This window comes from Nelumbo nucifera, chromosome 1 (genome assembly GCF_055504915.1).
Source record: "Nelumbo nucifera cultivar China Antique chromosome 1, China Antique-T2T, whole genome shotgun sequence".
Taxonomy (NCBI): Eukaryota; Viridiplantae; Streptophyta; class Magnoliopsida; order Proteales; family Nelumbonaceae; genus Nelumbo; species Nelumbo nucifera.
Window position 1 is genome coordinate 73,318,835 of NC_142649.1, and position 22,432 is coordinate 73,341,266.

Genomic DNA, 22,432 nt, shown 5'->3' on the forward strand with positions numbered 1-22,432 from the left:
TCTGAGTAGCTTGGGATGGCCCAACTTACAAAGGTGACACATAGTAGACTTCTAGAAGCATGCGAGTTGTCTCCGAGCTCTTCAAGATAACACCGCATGATTGCGGGTCGTATCCTCACCCCGCCCAGATCGGGCGAACACGATAAGCCTTATCGACTAGCACGATATCCACCTCTCGGATGAACAAATTCCTAACAGCATGGATCGAGGATCTCAGAGGTGTTTCGTGAGACTCACAACAGCTCAACTATATAAGGGCACATACCCCTATAGTACAAGGTACGCACGATTTAGTGTATTCTAGCTCTCTAATCTCTTACTCTCAAACTTTCATCTCGCACAACTAGATATTAACTTAAGCATCAAAGCAACCACGTCGAGTGAGCCACCCCAAGTTCTCTGAGATATCCTATCTTGCAGTTCGACTAGCCAAATAAGCGATCGACATTCGAACTACCATCCAACTAGCAGAAACTAGATCACGCACCATCCACTTTTAAGGACAATATTATGCAAACAAGATATAGAATTAATTTAAGACATGAACTAAAACCAAGATAATATTAGTATCTATACTACTTTATAAAAGAGAGAATGTTCTTTTTTTCTAGATTTTTGATTGAACATTTTTACCCTTTTGTTTAAACATATAATGGGTATAAAAAAGGGCATATATATCATTTACTCTCACTTTAGAAAATACCCACTTGCAACTGTTCAAAAACTAACAGTATTGGAACCATGAATTATTCTCAAAAATTATCCATTTAATACCTTAATTAATTTTTGAATAAATAAATTACAAAAAGTGATCATAAATTATATAAATAAATTATAAAAGCTTAATCATAAATTATAAATAATTTTTGTTAGAGATACGTGAAAATACACGTACACGCTTACTAGTATGAGTAAATAGACGAATTTATTTAGAGATTTTAGGAGTTCCAAATGAGGCCTCATAGGCCTCTATATCTGATATACAGCATAAAGAAGAGAACCATTGAAACTTTCACACGTGGACACGGTCAAACAGACAGGAGATATCATAAGCAGGAGGATCAATAGATGGAAGGGTTTCAGAAGCCCCCACGAAGGCGGAGAACAAGGTGGAGGGTGGATTCCTTCTGGATGTTGTAATCGGCGAGGGTGCGCCCATCCTCAAGCTGCTTACCAGCGAAGATGAGACGCTGCTGGTCCGGAGGGATACCCTCCTTGTCCTGGATCTTCGCCTTCACGTTGTCAATCGTATCCGAGCTCTCCACCTCCAGTGTGATGGTCTTCCCCGTCAATGTCTTCACGAAGATTTGCATTCCCCCACGTAGACGCAGAACCAAGTGAAGGGTGGACTCCTTCTGAATGTTGTAGTCCGCCAAGGTGCGGCCATCCTCAAGCTGTTTCCCAGCGAAGATGAGCCTCTGCTGGTCTGGTGGGATACCCTCCTTGTCCTGAATCTTGGCCTTCACATTGTCGATGGTATCGGAGCTCTCCACCTCCAATGTGATGGTCTTACCGGTAAGAGTCTTCACGAAAATCTGCATACCTCCCCTCAGACGGAGCACGAGGTGGAGGGTCGACTCCTTCTGGATGTTGTAGTCGGCTAGGGTCCTGCCGTCTTCGAGCTGCTTTCCGGCGAATATGAGCCTCTGCTGGTCGGGGGGGATACCTTCCTTATCTTGGATCTTAGCCTTCACGTTATCGATGGTGTCGGAGCTCTCCACCTCAAGGGTGATGGTCTTGCCGGTCAAGGTCTTGACAAAGATTTGCATGCCTCCCCTTAGACGGAGCACAAGGTGGAGGGTGGATTCCTTTTGGATGTTGTAGTCGGCAAGGGTTCTACCGTCCTCGAGTTGCTTTCCGGCGAAGATCAAACGCTGCTGGTCCGGAGGAATACCCTCCTTGTCCTGGATCTTGGCCTTGACGTTGTCGATGGTGTCGGAGCTCTCGACCTCAAGGGTGATGGTCTTGCCGGTCAATGTCTTGACAAAAATCTGCATCCCACCCCTGAGACGGAGGACGAGGTGGAGGGTCGATTCCTTCTGGATGTTGTAGTCAGCGAGTGTTCGGCCGTCCTCTAGCTGCTTGCCGGCAAAGATCAGACGCTGCTGGTCAGGGGGAATACCCTCCTTGTCCTGGATCTTAGCTTTGACGTTGTCGATAGTGTCGGAGCTTTCGACCTCGAGGGTGATGGTCTTGCCAGTAAGGGTCTTGACGAAGATTTGCATCTGCACAACGTAAAATAAAACCTTATGAGATTGAAGGATCAGAGAGGAGAATAATAGCTAGGAGTAGAATAAAATAGAAAATCGAATTAGTCAGAATTAAACAAAATTCCGATAAAAAAATAATAACAAAAGATTTCCCATGGGAAGAGAAATAAAAGCAGAACGCAAAAGGGGAAGGCTTGACAGATTCCCCAAAATCCTTTTACAAAGAAAAGTCTGCAACTAATCCAATACGTGGATCATGAATCAGATTCAACAGAAACAGAGGAAATCAAAATCAAAGGATATAGGAAGACGATGATGACTCAATCCATACTTGAAATCGATAAAACCAGAGATAAATAAAGAAGAGAAATTGAAGCCACGGACAAAAGATCAAGCAAAAGAAGCCGAGGAATGGAAGAAAGAGGGCTGGAACAAACCTTGAGAGAATGAGATTGAGGGGGCTTCTACGGGTTTGGGAAGGAAGGATATGAATGCAGGAGCGGAGGAAGCGAGCAGTGCTATTTGTAAAGGTAGGGATGCCGACGGACGGTAAAAGAAATCCAATAAAGTAAAGACACGTATAAGGTATGACCTGGCAAGCACGGACTAAACTTGCACCGCAGAGAAAGAAAGGAGAAAGACTCAAGACATTTCGTGGGACGTGGGTCTATTGTAGCCGGAGCGGAAAGCGGTTTCCGATAACCAGGATTGACGATTGAGATATTTGAAGGTGTAGCGACGCTACAGGACAGGAGGACGGTTGACCCACTCCGGTCATTATTCATTAATGACGTAAAAGGAGTTGAGAAATTAGACAGACGGTCGTTATGAACCTAGATAATCGACGAAAATTTATAACGGAGTTATCGCTGCTCCGTCCCTATTTTTTTTTGTGTTTTGAGCGTTATCTCTTTTCATATTTTATAGCCAATTGCATTATTCAAAGAGGGATTGGGATTTGGAATATTGAGTTTTCACTTTTTTAAGCTGTGTTTGGTTTGAAGAAAACAATAAGAAAAAGAAAAAAAATTTAAAAATACCTACAAATCTTGTATACGTTTTTCTACCTTTTCATTCTTTTCCTTCAAACTAAGCATAACGTAGGGAGAAACCAGAAACGAACAAAGTCCGGGTCCCACAACAGGACGAGGATGTTGCCTAGCCGGCACCTTCTCAGCCTTTATTTTCTTACTTTACCCAAAGGAAAATCAGGAAAAAAGATTGTTTGGCAGGAAAAAAGATAAGCTTTCATTATGTCTTTTTTGCTTTTATCCCCTCAAGAGGCAAAGAGCAGGTCAAGTGGACTAATAAAAAATCAGAATATCTTTTTCTTGGTCTTCCTTTTTCCGATGTGATAACTCCTGATCATCTCATCTCAGCTCAACGACCTATCGAGTCTTATGGACCCCACATCACATGCCCGCAGGAAAAGTATGTAAATAGAAAGAGTCAAAATATGAATGAATTATGACCATTTGATTTACAGAAGACGATCTTGACCATTTAAATTAACGTTTCAGACTTCAGAGTCGTTTCAGACTTCGATGTTGCTAGCGTGCACCGACTGCAATCCATCTACCAAATTTTTTTTTTTTTTTTTTCCACTTTGGCGGGGCTTCACCGCACGGTCTTCCAAACACAAAATTAAGAATACATGTAATTCAGTTTAGATAGAATAAAAATTCAAAAGCATGCGTAGATGATAGATGATTGGTTATTTATAAGGGTAGGTAGGTGATCGATAGTCTTACATTTCTGCCTTTCAAGTATTAAATCTGACATGAAACGCACGTCCGACGTGTACGTCCAATACAAGACGACAGAGAGGGAAGAATAATCAAGATTCAAGAGAATATGAGCGCGCCTTACACCAACCTCATTCATGTGAGGCGCGCTCAGTTAGGAGCAGATCCGAACTCATGAACCGGTACACGGGTTTGTATTTGTTTCTGTGGGAAAGCCAAAAAGTCTTCTGATTTATTATTTTTTCCAAGAGTCTTCTGCATGTGCAAATCCCATAATAATTAATGCTCCAAATATTCAAACACTCTGTCCAATGTCATTGCTCCAATTCGTATTGCACGTTATTTGAATTATTTCCTTTTATCAAATCTTTATATTATGATAAAGTAAACTAGCGGGAGATCCGTGTGATGCACGGGAAAATAGTTTTATTTAATATTAATTAATAAATCAAAATTTATTGTTAATTAATTAAAAGCATTCAAAATTATTGTTAATATTTAAAATTTTAATAATCGTATTTTTCTTTTGATGTTGATTTAATATGAGCAAATATTTTTTTATAAATTTAGTTTTATTAATACTTTGTAGTAATTTTAATTATTGTTATTATTTTGATTATTTTTAAATGAAATTTTGATTAATTTCAAATAAATAAAAATAATTACAAAAGTTGATATTTTTATCAATTTCACTAATAATTAACAATTATATAGGAATGACAATAAGGTGGGGCACCCCATCCCTCTCCCTACCCCATAGTCAAGACACTCTACTATATCCCTGCCCTGTCCCAAGTGTTAAGTGGGTTTAGTGCAAAGCAACCACTCCTCAATGTCGTGCGAGTTTAGGGGTAAGGCACCCCACTCCTCGTCAAGGATGGGAAATCCTCGAATTCCCCCGCCTTGTCCCCAATATTGGGTGGGTTTAAGTAGAGGCGTAAATTGGGTTGTGCTAGGCTGGCATGACACAGGTCTATGGGGCGTCCTAAGTCGTGCCTCCCTCCCCTGGGATAATTTGGGGGGTCAGTTCAGCATAGCCCACGGCTCGAGCCCATGCTATGCCGTGGGCCAGGTTGGTCCATGGGCCGAGCCTTAGGCCAGGCCAGGCCGCAAATCGGGCCAAGCTATGAGAGGTCCATTTAAAAAAAAGGAAATTGAAAAAGATGTTTAAATTTTTATTTCATATGAATTTTGATGTATAAAATTGTTTATATATACAATTAGACATATTCATGGGCTGGGTAGCCCGACAGCCTGACCCGTTCTTTTTCAGGCTTAGACAAAATTTCAGGCTCATGGGCTTAAGCTTGAGCTTTCTCAAATAAGCCCGGCTTGATACTATTACATATATAAAAAAGTACTTATGTTATATATAATAAATATAATATATATGTATACTTCTTAAATTATTAATAAATATAAATTTACTATTAGGAAACATAAATTAGTTTATTAATTTATTACTAAATTAATACAATATTAGTTTATAAAAGTACACTAAAAATAAGACATTTTGTGTGCAGATCGGGTTTGGGCTTAGGCTCGAGCTTTGGGCTTTATATAAGGGTTGGGCATGGGCTCAAGATCTAGGCCCAATGGTTGAACCGATCTCAGGCTCGGGTTTGCACATTTTCTGTTGATAAAGAGGCCTATGTTAATTATAAAACTATGATTTTTTACAAATTAACATTTTTATTTAATTATATTCTAGTATAAAAAATAATAACATTTTTATATATATTAATATAAAATTTGTTGTTTAAATATTATATAATAATATTTACCATATATGCATATAGCTTCCAAGTTGAGCTTATTAGGGGTTATTTAGCTTGGGCCCTATCCACTAAAGCCATCATTGGAATCCGAAAGTTTGATATCCAATTAGACTTCAAATCTGATTATCCCTGATAATGTGTGGGCATAGTGCATATCTCAGTTAGACCAAACTCAAAAGAAAACAATTGCTTGAGCCTACAAATTTATAGATCTAATAGTTGCTTAAGTTATAAACGATTTGTTAATTTTTATTAATTATTAAAATATTGTTAGCTATTAAAACATTGTAATTATTAAATTACTATATTTATTTAAAATATAGTAATTTCTAGGAATTATCATATTTTAAAAAATATTGCTAATTTCTTAGCTAAAACTAATTAAATGTATTTTTCTGGTAATTAAATATAACTTTTTGGTAATTAAATGTAATTTTCTATTATTTATAGCTTAAATTATAATTACTATTAACTATAGTTTAAAAATAATTATTGTTAATTATATTACTATTAATAATTAAAATGCATTATTTTTTTTCATTATTATTCAGTATATTTTGCAATAAAATACAATTAATTAAAATTTTAAATTATTTTTAGTACTTTAATTAAGCTTTAGGACTTTTAGAATTTTCGGATTTTTAATTAATTTTTGGTGTTTTTTCATTATTATTTAATTATTTTTGCATATGGGCATTTTTCAATAATTTTCAGTATTTTCAGCATTTATTTTTGCATATTAGTCACTACAAAATTAATTTGCATTTGCTTTCAGTAAAAATAAATTAAATAACTAAATAAATACCATAATTAATAAAACATACAACTACTTTTCAATATTTTTCAATAATTTCTAGCTTGGGTATTTTTTAATAATTTTTGGTATTTTTAATAATAAAATACTATTAATTGTAATTTTTACTTATTTTCAATAAATACCCTTATTAATATAAAATATTGTTAATTTTTAATATACTTTTGATTATTTTTAGTATTTTAATTATGTTTATGCTTTTTAGAATTTTTCGGGTTTTTAATTAATTGTTGGTATGTATTTTTTCATTATTATTCAGTAATTTATGCATATGAGTAATTTTCAATAAAATATTGTTAATAAAACATGTCCTACATTTTAAATTTTCATTAATTTTTAATGAATTCATTAAGCCCAATAAAGGCTTCAACATATAAAAATTATTAATTAATTAAAAATGCATTAATACAAAGTTATCTAATAATATTATGAAAACTATCAATTAATATTTTTATATTTAAATTTCTTATTTTTAATTAACTGTGGTATTTTTTCATTATTATTCAGTAATTGTATTAAAATGCTCTTAATAAATTGGGTTCTACATTTTAAAATTTCATTGATTTTTATCATTTTTTAATTAGTTCATTATTCACGATAAAGGTCTCAAGTTTTAAGTTATCTAATAATATTATTAAAAGTTTAAAACTATCAATTAATATTTTTATATTTAAATTTCTTATTTTTATTAAAGTTTATTAAGTTTGATTTTTAAGTGGAATTGAAACACATTTTTAATATTTATTAAGTTTTGTTAACATTCATTTTTAGTGAAAGTTTAGTGGATTTTCAAATTAATAATTTTTTGATTGTTTAACCTCAACCTATTTATATTATTCTCTCTCTCTCTCTCTCTCTCTCAAATGTCTTTTTTAAATGTAACAATAATATGCATTAAAATAAGAGACCTTGGAAAACCCAAAGGTCTCTCTAATAGTGTGCAGCTTTATTAATCTAATCAAGATACACAATGATTATTGTTTTATATTTTTAAAACAAAAGAAAATAAGAAAAATGCAAAAAATAGAGAAAATAGATAAATAGCTTCTCTCAAAGGAGAGACATGCTAATATGGACACACCAATTTTATATATATATTAGCGAAACGCTCGTAAGGGATTGTTTAGAAGTCATGATAGAATTCATAATAGTATGTATAGAAATGAAGAATAGATATAGATTAATTAATTTAAAATTATTGAAAAAATTCTGTATAATAATTATTAGGAATATTACTTTGAAATAATTTGAACTTTTGGATTGAAGCTATATTGGACTCAAAAGTTAATTGTTAAATTTAAAAAATAATTAAATTATGAAGAAAATTGGCCCTAGCCTTATATCTTCTACTTTCTTAGGCAAATATATAACAAACTTCAATACACCTTACATTCTTAAATGTTACTAAAATTTCAACAACTGTTAGCCTATAAAATACTCTCATACCAATCCTTAACTTTAAAAGACCCTATTATCATCAATATTATAATGGACATAAAGCCATTTGGATTCCTCCTGATTTTGCTATTATAGATCACATCAATAAGTTGGTTTTTTACCACCCTTTTACTGCTATAAGGTATAGCAATTATAGATCTTGAAACCACCCTTTATCCCTCATTTGTTGTAAAAATCTAAGTCCATGTTATGCCATCTAAACCACTCTAAACCAACTTTCTTTGGTTGCTATTCTTAATGCATTGCAAGTTGGAGTTGGGATTTCTGCCCAAGAAAAAGGGGGGGGGGGGGAAGTTGTCAATTGACGAGCTAACATGTTTTGGTGAGTTGACCTGATCTTGATGAGCTACGAGCTGAATTGGTCCTGATGAGCTATGAGCTGACTTGGTCCTGACGAGTTGATCTAACACCAACTCATAACATGCACAAGCAACACGTGGCTGAGCTGATTAGAACATTAATGCCAATGCACTCCATGCAAGTCCACTACCTACGATATGCACACAATGTGTCAACTAAGGGCGGGACAAGTGGACTGAGCTCCAACCATGTGTGAGAGATGTGTAGGTTCTTGGATGAAGCTCCTCTCCTATAAATAGGTGAGCCCCATTCATTTGGACACAACTGAACATGGTAGTACGCTACTATGAACAAGGCACACCGAACACCTCAGCACATGAAGCTCTCAAGCTCTCCCTTCAAGCTCTTCAACTCATCATGTGGAGCTCACCAACTCTCCCTATGAACTCTCCAACTCCCCTTACGAGTTCTTCAGTTCATCACGTCGAGCTCACCAGCTCCCCCTATGAGCTCTTTATCTCATTGCATATAGCTCTCCAGTTCTCCTCACGAGCTCTCCAGCTCTCCTCATAAGCTCTCCAACTCAGTTTATATTCCTTTGGTGATTACTGACTTAACCATCAAAGTTCGCACCCTTGGGATGCCTCTGACATCTCTTATGGTTGCAAGTCTCTCTTAATAGTCGAGGTGACACCCTACTCCAACAACTTTCCATCCTTGCCCTTGTGGTCAATTTTGATCATCATCACTTCATAACATGCATCACCATAAAACTAGGACCCACCATGTCTCATCAGATGTCAAAATATAGATCATGTTCAAACATTTTTCTATTGGGAGCAAAACTTCTCTACAACTCCCCCCCCCTCTCCAAGTTCCCTTTCTTACAACTAAGCTTCCAATTGAGTTTTAGTCACAAGTGAAGGCTTTAGTTTTCTACTAAACATTATGGCAGAATTTGACCTCCAAAATTCACCCCAATTGTCTCTTTGTTCTACCATGAATCATAGTAGGGGTTTGTCCAAGACTCTTCTAGGGGTGCACCATGGGTGGGCCTAGCCTGATCTCGAACCGAACCAGCCCAAAATTTTACATAGGCTTAGCTTGGATTTTAGGTCATCGGGCTAGGCTTAAGCCCAAGAATTTGGGCTTTTTTATTTAGGTAGCCCGAACCTGACCCAACTATACACATCCATACATACATATGTATATATGTGTTAGACAGTATATGCGCTTAGCTCCAATCAGATTGATGTATAGATATATTTATTGTAAATGAATAAAAATACATTATTGTTTCAGGTTGATATTGGTATGTTTCTGTAAAATTACCCCTTAAACTAGACACTTATGGAACTCGTGTTAGTTTAGAATGTTCTCAGCCATTGGATAGACTTAGGGAGTTTATCCTACTAAGGCTGACACTAATGTGCTGCCAAAGAAGTTGGGGTAGCTTGTCTCAGCTGCTAGGGTTAGACCCAAAGTACATACAGTGTGTGTTTGATTGAAACACTAAACCTGGACCATTTTCCAGTTATGGCCTGGACCTTGGAGATTGATGGACAAAACTAAAAAATTATACATAACCCCTAGACTTGATTATGGTATTGCACTAGGTGTCGGATTGGGCTATCTTTGAAATGCCAATTAGTGAGATCCATTGTGGGTCAAAACTTGGGTATGCTGGGGCAGTCTGAGAATTCACTTAAGTGGGTGATCATAGTGATAGGATTGGCTCATTTGTCAAACAATGTGAATGATAGGGTTTACACTCTCTCTGATGGAAACCTAAACTACCGGTAGTGGATTTCAACTATGTTTGAGATTTGGTTTTGCAAAATATATTTATATGATATATATATATATATACTATGTTTTATGAAAAAAAATATTTGCAAAAGGTTTTAATTCCTGTGATCCATCCAAGTAGAGAGTGTGGCACTACACCTTGCAGCCGGGGGAGAGGTCATTCCTTGTCGGGCAGTGTTTAATCATTATGGACCGAGATGTTAAGTGTAAGATACCATTACAGGGTTGATTACCTGATGGGCTTTATCTTATTTAAGCCCATTATCCTTGGGTCTTCATATGGTGGCTAAATTCAATGATCATTTAAGTGTAAATGTTGGGCCCATTTTGAGCCCATAGTGATGTGCCGAATCCATGTGGACTTATGTGAGGTCATTGTAGGATCCCACACCATACAAATCAAGCCTAAGTTGGCCATGCAACACCCTTGGGTCGTGAGCGTTATAGTTGATGGGCCTAAGGCCCAAAATTAATATGATTAATTAAGTTGTCACATGACAACATTGTCATGTGACATGGGGCAAATCTAAGTTTGGAAATGCGTATAGGGCACCCATTCTCTTAAGAGGATAAGGCTTATCTCTTAATAGAGTTCAAATCCAAATTAGATTTGAATAATCTCCTAATTTGATTAGGAGAAGTGCTTCGTAAAAAGATAAAAGAAGAAGAGGGTGAACTGATCAAGAACTTTATCTTTATTCTGCTCTCTCTTCTTCTTTTGTCTCCCAAGAAATCCTAGTTCGACCACAGCTATTTTGGGACTGATATAGATAAGCTTTCTTCTGATTTTTGCAAGAAAGATTTAGAGGAATTTCATGCACACCTCCCTAATTCGATCCAAGCAGTTGGATTGCAATTTTGCTGAAAATTGTGTTGTTGAACCGGCTTCAAGAATACACTGCGCCATCTTTAGTGGAGGCTGGCTTTAGGATTGATTTGGGCGTGAACCTCCACGTTGGGATCTGTGTTTGTGGCATCCGTATTAGGTATACATCTCCCTCTTTGGTTGGTTTTAAATCTGGTCTGGTTCAATGCAAAACTAATATTGGAAAATGCTGTTTTTTGAAACATAGAGAATTCGATTCCTGGAAGGATTAGGAAATTTTTGAAATTTCGCTCAGCCATCTAGCATGGTTCGGCCATCCATATGATGGATCCTAAACCTTCCTTCAATATGTAAATATTTGCATACATATATACATATTTGTATGTACATACATTTGTATACATATTTAACTATATACATATATATTTGTATACATATTTACATACATACATGCATATATGTATGTGTATTTGCATAAATGCATGCATACATACATGCATATATGTATGTATATTTGCATAAATGCATGCATACATACATGTATAATTTTAAAGCAGTTTCATTGACCAACCCAAGTGTATCAAATTAAAATACAGGTTGGGAAGATCAAGCTTGACCTCGGGCCTTAAGCTCAAAATTTAAGATTGGACCTGAGTTAACCATAAACCCAGCCTAACCCACCCAAATTGCATCCCTAGACTCGTCCAAGAGGTCTCGATATTTTGACAATTTTGTTATGACTTAATCATGGCAGAGCTTTCACCTTAAAGCCCCTTCATCGTATTCTATTATGACTCATATTTCATTAAAATGAAATCTATATTCAGATATTAATTTGGAAAGAATGTTTATCGAAAGGACAAAACAAGAGAGATGACTATCATGATAATTCAATGATGGCAGTGTTATTGGTACCAAAAACTATTGATTGATAATGAAGCTTGATAACTTCAAACTTTAGTAAAGCTTAGTGTTTACATACCCTAGGGATTTGTCCCCACTTTGAGAGAGAGAGACTTAATATCATCAAACCCTCTTCTTTTCTTGCTTTCTTATCTAGAAAGCACCTACATGCCTATTATGAATAAACATGGGGTTAAGTAACATCCACCCCACCCCCTTTTTCCATTTCTTCATCTTGTTCGTTGTTTCGTTTGCTATTATGACATTATGAACACATTGTCTCCATTTTATTTTATGAAAGCTGCTTGGTTAGGAGAGTTAAGGTTACCCAAAAGGTTTTGCATTCTCAACATTAAGCACTTAGACATGATTTTGTACAACACATTACAAACAGTTATAGGCCTATAATGAGTTATTTATTTTTTGGGCTTTTTAACCTTTGGGATATACACTAGGTGCATAGAATTTTATGTCAGTTAGGAACTTAATTGTTTCAAAGAAAGCTCTCAGATGGGAGGTTACAATAGATTTAATGAGGCTCTGGAATTTTTGGTAAAAGAAAGGTAAGAAACCATCAGGGTCGGGTGTTGAATGGGTTCAGAGCAAGGTTCAAAGTATCGGAAACGTCAAGTGTATCAGAAAGGCAATTTTAAGAGACATATCGGGATATGCCTTGGATACGTATGTGTATCGGAGAAAAACTAAGATGTACATAGATACGCTTGGAAACATTATAAATACTTTAATAAATCATAAAAATACATCAACAACACTAAATATATTATAGCTAATTATAATTTCATTAAAAATCCTATGCTTAACTATAATTTATAAATTATAATTCTTAAGTTTTAATGTTTTATGGGATGAAAAAAACCCAACTCTTCTATCCAACCATAAAACATTCATTGGCACAACTTCTATGTGAAAATATAATTAATAATTATTTATTATATAAATAATTATTATTTATTATTCATTTCCAAAAATTAGAAAAAATAAATAAATATTATATAGTATATTAGAAAAATAGTCATTAAAGAAGAAATTTCAATTGCTTTGTGGATATGATAGATCATCCATAGAATTATAATGTATTCAATCATTGTGATCAAATGATAAAATATAATTAATTAATTAATTATTTTTTAATTCTAAAAATAAAAAAAATAATTATTAAAAAAGAAATTTCAATTGGTCTATGGATATGATAGATCATCCATAGAATTATAATATATTCAATTGTTGCGATCAAATGATAAAATATAATTAATTATTATTATTATTTTTAATTCTAAAAATATAAAAAATCAAAAAATATTAAAGAAGAAATTTCAATTGCTCTATCGATATGATAGATAAATCCATAGATCTAGAACATATTTAGTCTTTATAGGCAAAGAAAAAATTACATTTTCAATTTTTTTGTTAATTTATATTTTCCCCAAATATCTTCATGAAATTTCCATAAATCTATTGATAGCACAAAAAAATCATGATTTTGAATGTAAGAAATGTAGATCAACATAAATTTAAATATTCAAGAAAAAAAAGAAATTACAAGATATTAAGAAAGATTGAAAAAATTTACCTATTTTGCCATATTTTTTTAAAATTTGAAAAATCTTTAAAAAAATTAATGGTTCACACTTGTTTCTTGCAAACTTTTGCAAATCTAGCACTCTATGAATGAAGTTTGGAGTTTTAGAGTCATTTGGGGTTGAAAAAGGCTTATTTCGGGAAAAAGAAGCTTCCTTTCCCCCTTTAATTTTTTGTTTTCAGATTTTGGTTGTATCTTTTTCGTCAATACGCCCCCGATATGGGTCCAATACACATGAAAAAAGAAACGAAACATCTGATTACCATGTGTATCCTATATCGTATCGAAATTTTAAACCTTGGCTCAGAGTGACTTCACTATACACTCAATTTCTTCATCAAATGGGGGAACTAGTAAGGCCTTATCCTTAGCTTCAAATATTTTTAAAGAAATGAGGTCATGAATACTGATTGTTTGGGGGAGAATAGAATCACTAATTTCAATGGCATGTTTTTTAAAACTATCTACCACTTCTTCAAGGCTAGAGGTGTAAAATGGGTTGTGTCGCCCGCGGCTTGGCACGAATTTGGACCAGCCTGGCACGACGGTCCATGGGCCGTGCCAGGCCTGACACAATCGTGTAGGTCGTGTTGGGTCTGGGGTTTTAGGTCCACGGGCCGATCTGGCATGACACGACCGAGTAAGTCGTGCCGCCCGCAGCCCGCATGCTGGCACGACCCAGCCTGCAGCTCGACCCAAGTTAAGTTTTTTGTTAAATTTTCAAATAAATAGCTTTGGCCCGATGTGGCCTAAGGATCGACCCATGGGCCAGCCCGGCCTATGACACGGCACGGGCCTGCACGGTCCTGGGCCGTGGAAGATGCCGGGCCGACCCCCCAAGTTATCCTTGCAGGGCGCGGGGGGGGGGAGCAGCATGGCCCGAGACAGCCCGCGGGCTGACATGTCACAACCCACACTTTGCACAGGCCGCCCTCCCATTTTATACCTCTATTCAAGGCTCATTTGGCCACCATCTTTTTTTTTTTAATTCTAGGGAGTTTTTCCTTCTATTATAATTAACAGACTGGTGGAAAAATCTAGTGTTTCTATCTCCCTCCTTAAGCCATAGTTCCCTCGACTTCAGTCCACAATTGTTCCTCCCTAAGTAACCACTTCTCCTGATTTTCCTTTGAAGAGCCTTAAGGCTGTGTTTGGTTTGAAGGAAAAGATAGGGAAAATGGTTTCCTTCAAACCAAACATAGCCTAATTCCTCCTCAATTCTGCCAAATCTCTTAGAGTTACATTCTTTTAGGTATGATTTACATTTTCTTAGTTTTGTTGGAATATTGTAAAAGGGTTGGAACTGGACCACACATCCTCAATAACTTTTTCACATTCCTTTTCTTTAGCCCACATGGGTTGAAAGTGGAATCGTTTTGAGCTAGATAGTTTAGTTGGAGATGTGTCTAGAAGTAGAACTGCAAGGTTTTAGAAAATGGTATGAAAGGTAGTGATTTTGGCTTCGGGGAAAGTTTGGTGCCACCAAAGGAGTACCTAACCCCCTATCCAATTTTTCTTTGACCAGTCTACCTCCCTTCTTATGATTCGACCAATTAAATTGCGATCCAACCAAATTAGTTTCCATTAGGGAGTGGTCTCTAATGATCCTGCTTAGTTGCCTAGAAGGTCTACTTAGCTAATGTCTAGCTCCTTTGTAGTCAAAATGTCATTTAGATCCCCAATTAGCATCAATTTATTTGCCCCTATAAGCATGGAGTTTAAACCTTCCCACAACTTTGCTCGGTACGACTTCATAGCACTACAAAAAACAAGGGTTTTGGTGACGTTAGACAAACGTCGTCAAAACTGCCACAATCGTCGTGGAAACTTTCTCGTGATGTTTGCGCAAATGTCGCACTTACAAAAGTCTGGAAAAGTTTCATTGACGTTTCTGGTTATTTTCAATGATGTTTACAAATGCTATTGAAATTGGTTCACATCTCCTTCGGTCGCACCTATGGTGACATTAATAAACGTCACTAAAGACCACACTTTGACAACGTTTACGAACGTCGGAAAAAGTTGTCAAGATTTTTTTTCCTATTTTTCTCATTTTTGCAGCTATCCGAATGAGTTTAAATCACCTGCTTTACACTTAATTAATCACATTTATCCATATAACATTTTAATTGACAATATAAACATATATTAAATATTACAAAAATGTTTACAATTAAACATTTATATTTAAACAAAAAAATATAAAAGAAGATGATAAAATATCACCCCAAATCAAGGGATTTCCCCTTTTAATTTGTATTCTCCCTCTCCCTACTTGTTACATATGCATGAGAGGACCCTGTGCCAGGTACTTGTTCGATGTACTGCAAAAGGCAAAACAATTATATTATATTTTAGTTAAAAGATATAAAAGCATAAACATATTTTTTTCTTGGTTGATATAAAAATAAAATTAAATTTGGCTTATGTTACCGGGTTCGATGATGGACCTGCATGATGAGAATCAAGATCTCTAAGTGGAACAAAGAGTGTTTTCCGACCCATCATGGCTCTGCACAAAAAAAAAAAAAAAAAACATAGTGTATTCAAATATTTTTATCAAAAGTGAATAAGAGAAAATGGCTTAATTATCATAAACATATTATTCGATACAGTTGACCTATACAAAGCCACCGAATATGAAGAAATACTTTTTACTAGCTATTTTAATTTTTGCATCATAATATTTAACTAAATTATAAAGTGCACATCAAGTTTTTTCCAATGATACAATACAATTGAAAAGGATCAATATCAAATAAACTTAACTTGAAATTACCATTTACCTCTACCCTGTATAGGTGGAGAGTGCAGCAAATGGATCAAATCTGATCTAGTTCTAATTTGAATCTGATCCACAATCTAACTTGGCTTATGACATTTTATTAATTTTTGAAAGTGTTAAAAAGCTATATATTTAATATAGAACTTGTGCCACAACAAACTCCCTTAACGACCCTTAAACAGCTTTGGTATCACATGGACTTGAGTGAATGGATCTCAGTTGGACTGCCTTTTTTTTTTTGAAAAAAGGTAAGGTAAATTTATTAACTGAAACAAAATCATACAAGTAAGCCCCAAAAGAGGAGCAAACACTAAGAACAAACTCCCAGATTACATTACAACTCAAAAATACTTCTGGACCTCAACTGACCTCCAAAAATCCTAGGCTGGAAGCCTTTTACACCTGTGGTCCAAGAAACTAATTTTCCCACAGCGTAGGAGATAAGACAGTCTACATTCTTAACTTTATTTTGGAATATTCTTCTATTTCTCTCCAACCAAATGGAATTGATCACACCTGCAAGGATGGCCCACGAGACACTTCTAGCCAGCTTAGAGAGGCCTTGCAGGTCCCAGCTCCATAGCAGATCCGGAATTTGCTTTGGCATGACCCAGGAAAGACCTTCAGAAGAAAGGAAATGATCCAAAAGTGCTGCCGAAATAGGACAATGAATGAACAGGTGATTATTATCCTCTTCTGCTTGACACACAATTCACGCATCATGTTCCGAATCAGGACTCCTCTTCTGACCAGATTCTGTTTAGATAGATTTCTATCCAAAACTAAAGCCCAAAGCAGAGCATTCACTTTGAAGGGGGGAATCTGGTAATAGCAGGAAAATTTTCAATTCCTCCACCTGCTAGCCTTCTGGCAAAGGAATTCACAGTGAAGCTTCCATCTGCATTCGACTTCCATATCCAAGAATCTTCTTCCAAGGGGTTCATCATCTGGTTGGAGAGCAATCCCAGCAGCTCCACCACTTGATCCACTTCCCAGTCTTGAAAAGGTCTTCTGAAAGCGGGAATCCAGGCAAATCTATTTCCAATCACTTCACAACAATCTGCCACCCTTACCTCTTGGTTTTCTGCAAGTTAAAAAAGCTGGAGGAACAACTCTTCAAGGGACCTGTTATTGCACCACTTGTCTTTCCAGAAACTCAAACGCTTCACAGCTAATGGAAACAATTTTGTTGGACCAATACGCCAAAGCCTTATAAACTGCACAGGATTAACCAGAGTCCGTCTTGAACAGAACCTTCTTGACGGAGACATCACCAATGCATTTGGGGTATACCCAGATCTCCAACACTTTGATATGGGTGATAATCGACTGTCTGGTATTTTATCAAAGAACTGGAGAGATTGTGCAAGTCTATCATTTTTCAGTATATCTGGTAATATGATATCAGGAAAAATTCCCTTGGAGATTGTGAGGTTGAAAAACATGCAAGAGATCGACCTCTCTTCAAAGAAATTCCTGTGGAGATTTTCTATTCAACTTCTCTTGTATACATGCTAAACCTGAGCAACAATCTGCTTTCAGGGCAGATCCCAGTAGAGATTGGAAGGTTGCCACATCTGAAAATTTTGGACTTATCACACCAGTTTAAGTGGATCAATACCAGGGGAACTGGGGGATTGCCGAGAACTAATATCCTTAAAACTCAATGGAAACAAATTAATTGAGGAGATCCCTCACAAGATTGGGAATCTAGTGTTTTTACAGACTGCACTTGACCTCAGTCAAAATGTTCTCACAGGAAGCATACCTCCACAACTTGGGAGTCTAATCTTACTAGAATATTTGAATCTTTCTAACAATAGGCTCTCAGGTTTAATACCTTCTGCCCTGCAAGATTTGGTAGGCCTTCAAGTTGTATGAATATGTTGAAAAGGGTAGCTTGGGACGTTTCCTACATGAGGAGGAAGAGGCAAGGATGTTGGACTGGGAGAAGAGATTGAAGCTTATTAAAGGTTGCTAAGAGTTGGTGAGTCTAACTGGAGTGCACCAGCTGGATCATATGGCTATATGGCTCCAAGTCAGTTTTCTTATTCTCCACACCTAACCTAAACAGTCTGCACTGCTATTAATTAGATTATCTATTAATTTGTGTTCATCATGGTACTGCAGAGCTTGCCACTACAATGAAGGTGACAGAGAAGTGCCATGTGTACAGCTTTGGGGTTGTAGTATTAGAAATTATCATGGGAAAGCATCCTGGTGAACTCCTCTTATGTTTACAAAGTGAAGAATATGACCTGCAACTCAAAAGTTGGACCAGCGACTACTACCTCCAACTGGTCTCATTGCACTAGAGCTGGCTTTGGTGGTGACAATTGCTTTGGCATGCACAAATGCAAATCCGACTTCTAGGCCAACCATGCTTCAAGTGTCTCACCAACTGTCAATGAGCAGAAGTCTTACAAAGTGAAGAATATGACCTGCAACTCAAAAGTTGGACCAGCGACTACTACCTCCAACTGGTCTCATTGCACTAGAGCTGGCTTTGGTGGTGACAATTGCTTTGGCATGCACAAATGCAAATCCGACTTCTAGGCCAACCATGCTTCAAGTGTCTCACCAACTGTCAATGAGCAGAAGTCTACCATATTCTGAGCCTTTTCACAAGCTCACACTACAAAACTTGAAACATCTTGGGTATAAAATCCATCAGTTCAGAGTTTGTTAATTGGTGTTTTAGTCTGTCATGGTTAGATATGTGCTTGTGTAGGGGGATCAGATTTGAAATGTTTGAAGCATATCTTCAGTTGGTTTTATGCATAATACATTATGGATGTAAAAGTATGTTTCGTTTGGTAAAAGTTACCTATTATGCATGGTAGAGATAAAACTTCTGTGTTATTACTTGGGCTGCCAACAGACCTAATAGGAACACTTTCATTCTGTGTGCAAAAAGAAAATATTGAAGAAACAGAGAAAAATAATAAGTGATATCTCTCATTGCAAATCTGCAAACTCATCTTCTCTTTTTTCAACCACAATTAATGCATAGAAGACAATGCAGAGTATTCATTGTGAAATTCGGTCCTAAAGAATTTTTCCTTAATGTCCTTCGAGGTTTTAACAGGCAGAGATGAAGGTATTAGAAATATGAGGGCAGATGATAGCAAATCTCTTTAAAGTTAAGGGTGGTTATAATTCCATATATGGAGTGGGCTTGCTAGTTAGGTTGTTTATCGAGTTTCCCCAAACAATCAAGGCTCGGTTTGGAAAGAGTACAAATACAAATATGTACAGTACAAATACATACAAGATAATAGAAAATACAAGGTTTTGCACTCTATATATTTGTATTTGTACTCCTTCCAAACTGAGCCCAAAGAATCTTTTGTGTGGCAAATACTCTTTACAGGTTTTTAATAGTGCATTTATTTTAGGACAGTGTCTTTTTACAAGAGAATATACAAATACTCTTTAATTACAGGTTTAGTTTTAGATACAAGCATTTTATTTTATTTTTTTCTGTTTTTTGTATTAGTTGTTACACATTACAAGAGGGATTAAGGGGTGGGAATAGAGCAGGATGCATATGAGGCCCACTGACCTTACCAGCGAGAGCTTACAGTTACATGGGTTTGATGCTAGATGACCATCTCAGCTACTAGGTCATACATGATGCAATTTTATACCTTCCTTTTTTATTTGTTTTGATAGAAATCACATTTGTTAGACAGTGTATGCCCTTAGCTCCAATCAGATTGATGTACATTATTGACATTTATTGTAAATGAATAAAGTACATAGTTGATAGACCAGGGGAGGTTTATCCTGCCAAGGCTAACACTAATGTGCTGTCAAGTTGGTTGGGGTGGCTTGTCTCAGCTGCCAGGGTGAGACCTGAAGCACATGTAGTGTAGATTTGCTTGAAACCCAGAATCGTACCATTTTTTAGTTATGCCCTGGACCTTGGAGACAAATGGGCAAAACTGGAAAGTTACACCTGACCCCTAGACTTGATTATGGTACTGCACTAGGTGTTGGATTGGGCTGTCTTTGATATGCCAATCAATGAGATCCTTAGAAGGGATCAAAACCTGGGTATGTTGGGGTTCACCTGAGTGGGTGATCATAGTGACAGGATCAACCCCTTTGTCAAACAAAGTGAATGATCGGGGAATGCACTCTCTCTGATGGAAACCTAAATTGCCGACAGTTGATTTCAGACTTGTTGAGATTTGTTTTTGCAAAATATATTTATATAGAGATATACATATATATATATATATATATATATATATATATATATATATATATATTGTGGTTTTACAAAATATTTGCAAAAATGTTTTAATTCCCGGGATCCATGTGAGTAGAGAGTGCAACACTGTACCTTTCAGCCGAAGGAGAGGTCTTCTCTTGTCAAGCAGTGTTTGATCATTATGGGTTGAGAGATTAAGTGTAAAACTATTTAGGGTTTATACCTGATGGGCTAATCTGACATAAGTCCATAGTCCTTGGGCCTTCATAAGGTGGCTGGACCCAAGGACCATTTTGTGTAAATGTTGGGCCTGATAAGAGCCCATACTAATGGGTTCAGGGGTTCACTGTCTTCAGTAGTGAATTCGGCCAGGCCTCGTAATAGAAGCAAGGCTGAACCCATATGGCTTATGTGGAGATCAATGATGGGGTCCCACGCCATACAAAGAGAGCCAAACTAGCCAGTATTCAAAAGGAAGTGAGCTTAAAAGCTTAATGGGCCTAAGGCCCAATTTGAACTGGGCTAATTAAATTAGTTAAGAGATGGGCGAATTTGAGTTTAGATTTGCTTCTAGATCAGCAAGAGGATAAGATATGTCTTATCCTCTTAGGAGTCTGATCCAAATAAAGATTTCCAAAGAGTTTTGGACTATTAATTTATACCCTTTCCAAACTGAGCCTAATAGAATTCATATCTCAAATTAATAGAAAGACATCTTTATTTCCTCTACCAAATAAAGGAAAAGCATTTCCAAAGAGTTTTGGAAAATGCCCACTTCATATTAACCTTAATGCATATTTGAATCCTCCCCCAACAATGGTATAAGCTTCATTTTGTTTCCCTTGTTTCTTTGGAAAAATGCTGAAAAGGTTTATATTAATTAATTTGTTTATATGATTTTAGTCCTAGTTGTATCAACTAGGTAGGCACACAATGGGGAAAAGGTTAGGATAAAAAAAATGTGGCATCAACCATCAAATGTCTATAATTTATTGCGATCGCCATACCTGAATTGTATTGATCGTGGGGAATGGATCAGGCATAGGCATGCCATATTGTTGTGCCATCCGCTCCATAAGTGATTGAAAATGTAGCATATTGGTCCACCTTTTCCCGAAGTTGTTGGTTTTCTTTTTCCAACGGTATCGTGTATGTGGTGGTAGTTGTATTTTGAGAGGTGCTTCTGGACCTTGCAATACCAAAAGCACATTTTGGGGTCAGCCCAAAGCCCAAATATCGCACCCGTGATGGATGTTCATCTCCCAAAACTGCTACCATTGCATCACGGGGACCGATGGCCTTATTAACCTGTGTGCCAGCTTCTTCTTGCTTACCAGATATGTTGTCATTTTGGCCTAGAACAATTAAAAAAAGAAAAACATTACTTGAAATGATCCATAGTAAAACCAAACTAAAATTATTGAATGAATAAATATAAAAAATACTTACAGCAAGTTCCCTCGCGTTAGGATCATAGAACTCCCCCTGGGAGTTTGTATAGGTCCTCTCGCCTAGGAGAGAGGGTGTTGTTTTGTCTGCTCTCCTCCTAAAACAAACCAACTTTTTATTCATTATACAAATTAACAAAGAAATAAAAAATATAAATTATGTTAGCCATCCCACCATTTAATGGAGAAGAGTTGCGGCCAAGGTGGTGATTCACCTTGTTATGAGCCCTCACCCTGGCCATTGTCTGACACATTTGCTACAACATTAATCTACTATGTATTTACCATGTATAAAAAGAAATTACTAAATTACTTTTAACTTATACCTTGCTTTCTAAAATATCCCTATGTTCAAACAAACGAAAAAAATCACTACAGTCAACATTTCTCTCACATCAAATCACCTCTGTTGTTGCCTTCTCACGATCTGTTGCATATTTCTCATAGTAGGCCTTCTTTATATGATTTCAAAATCCACGGAGTTGCTTCCCAACCAAACGAAGAAGGTCTTCCTCAGACAACTCATTTTCTATGATG

The 22,432-nt window shown here is 36.3% G+C and overlaps 1 protein-coding gene across 1 annotated transcript; it reads right to left on the reverse strand.

The window, feature by feature from the left end:
* Positions 1–908: 908 nt before the first annotated feature.
* Positions 909–3,097, reverse strand: LOC104604892 (polyubiquitin). The gene is made up of 2 exons (XM_010269458.2): positions 2,648–3,097; positions 909–2,225 (listed from the first exon to the last, which is right to left on the reverse strand). Exon 2 carries the CDS (start codon positions 2,223–2,225, stop codon positions 1,080–1,082), a length of 1,146 nt encoding a protein of 381 aa, XP_010267760.1. The 5' UTR covers positions 2,648–3,097; the 3' UTR covers positions 909–1,079.
* Positions 3,098–22,432: the final 19,335 nt, after the last annotated feature.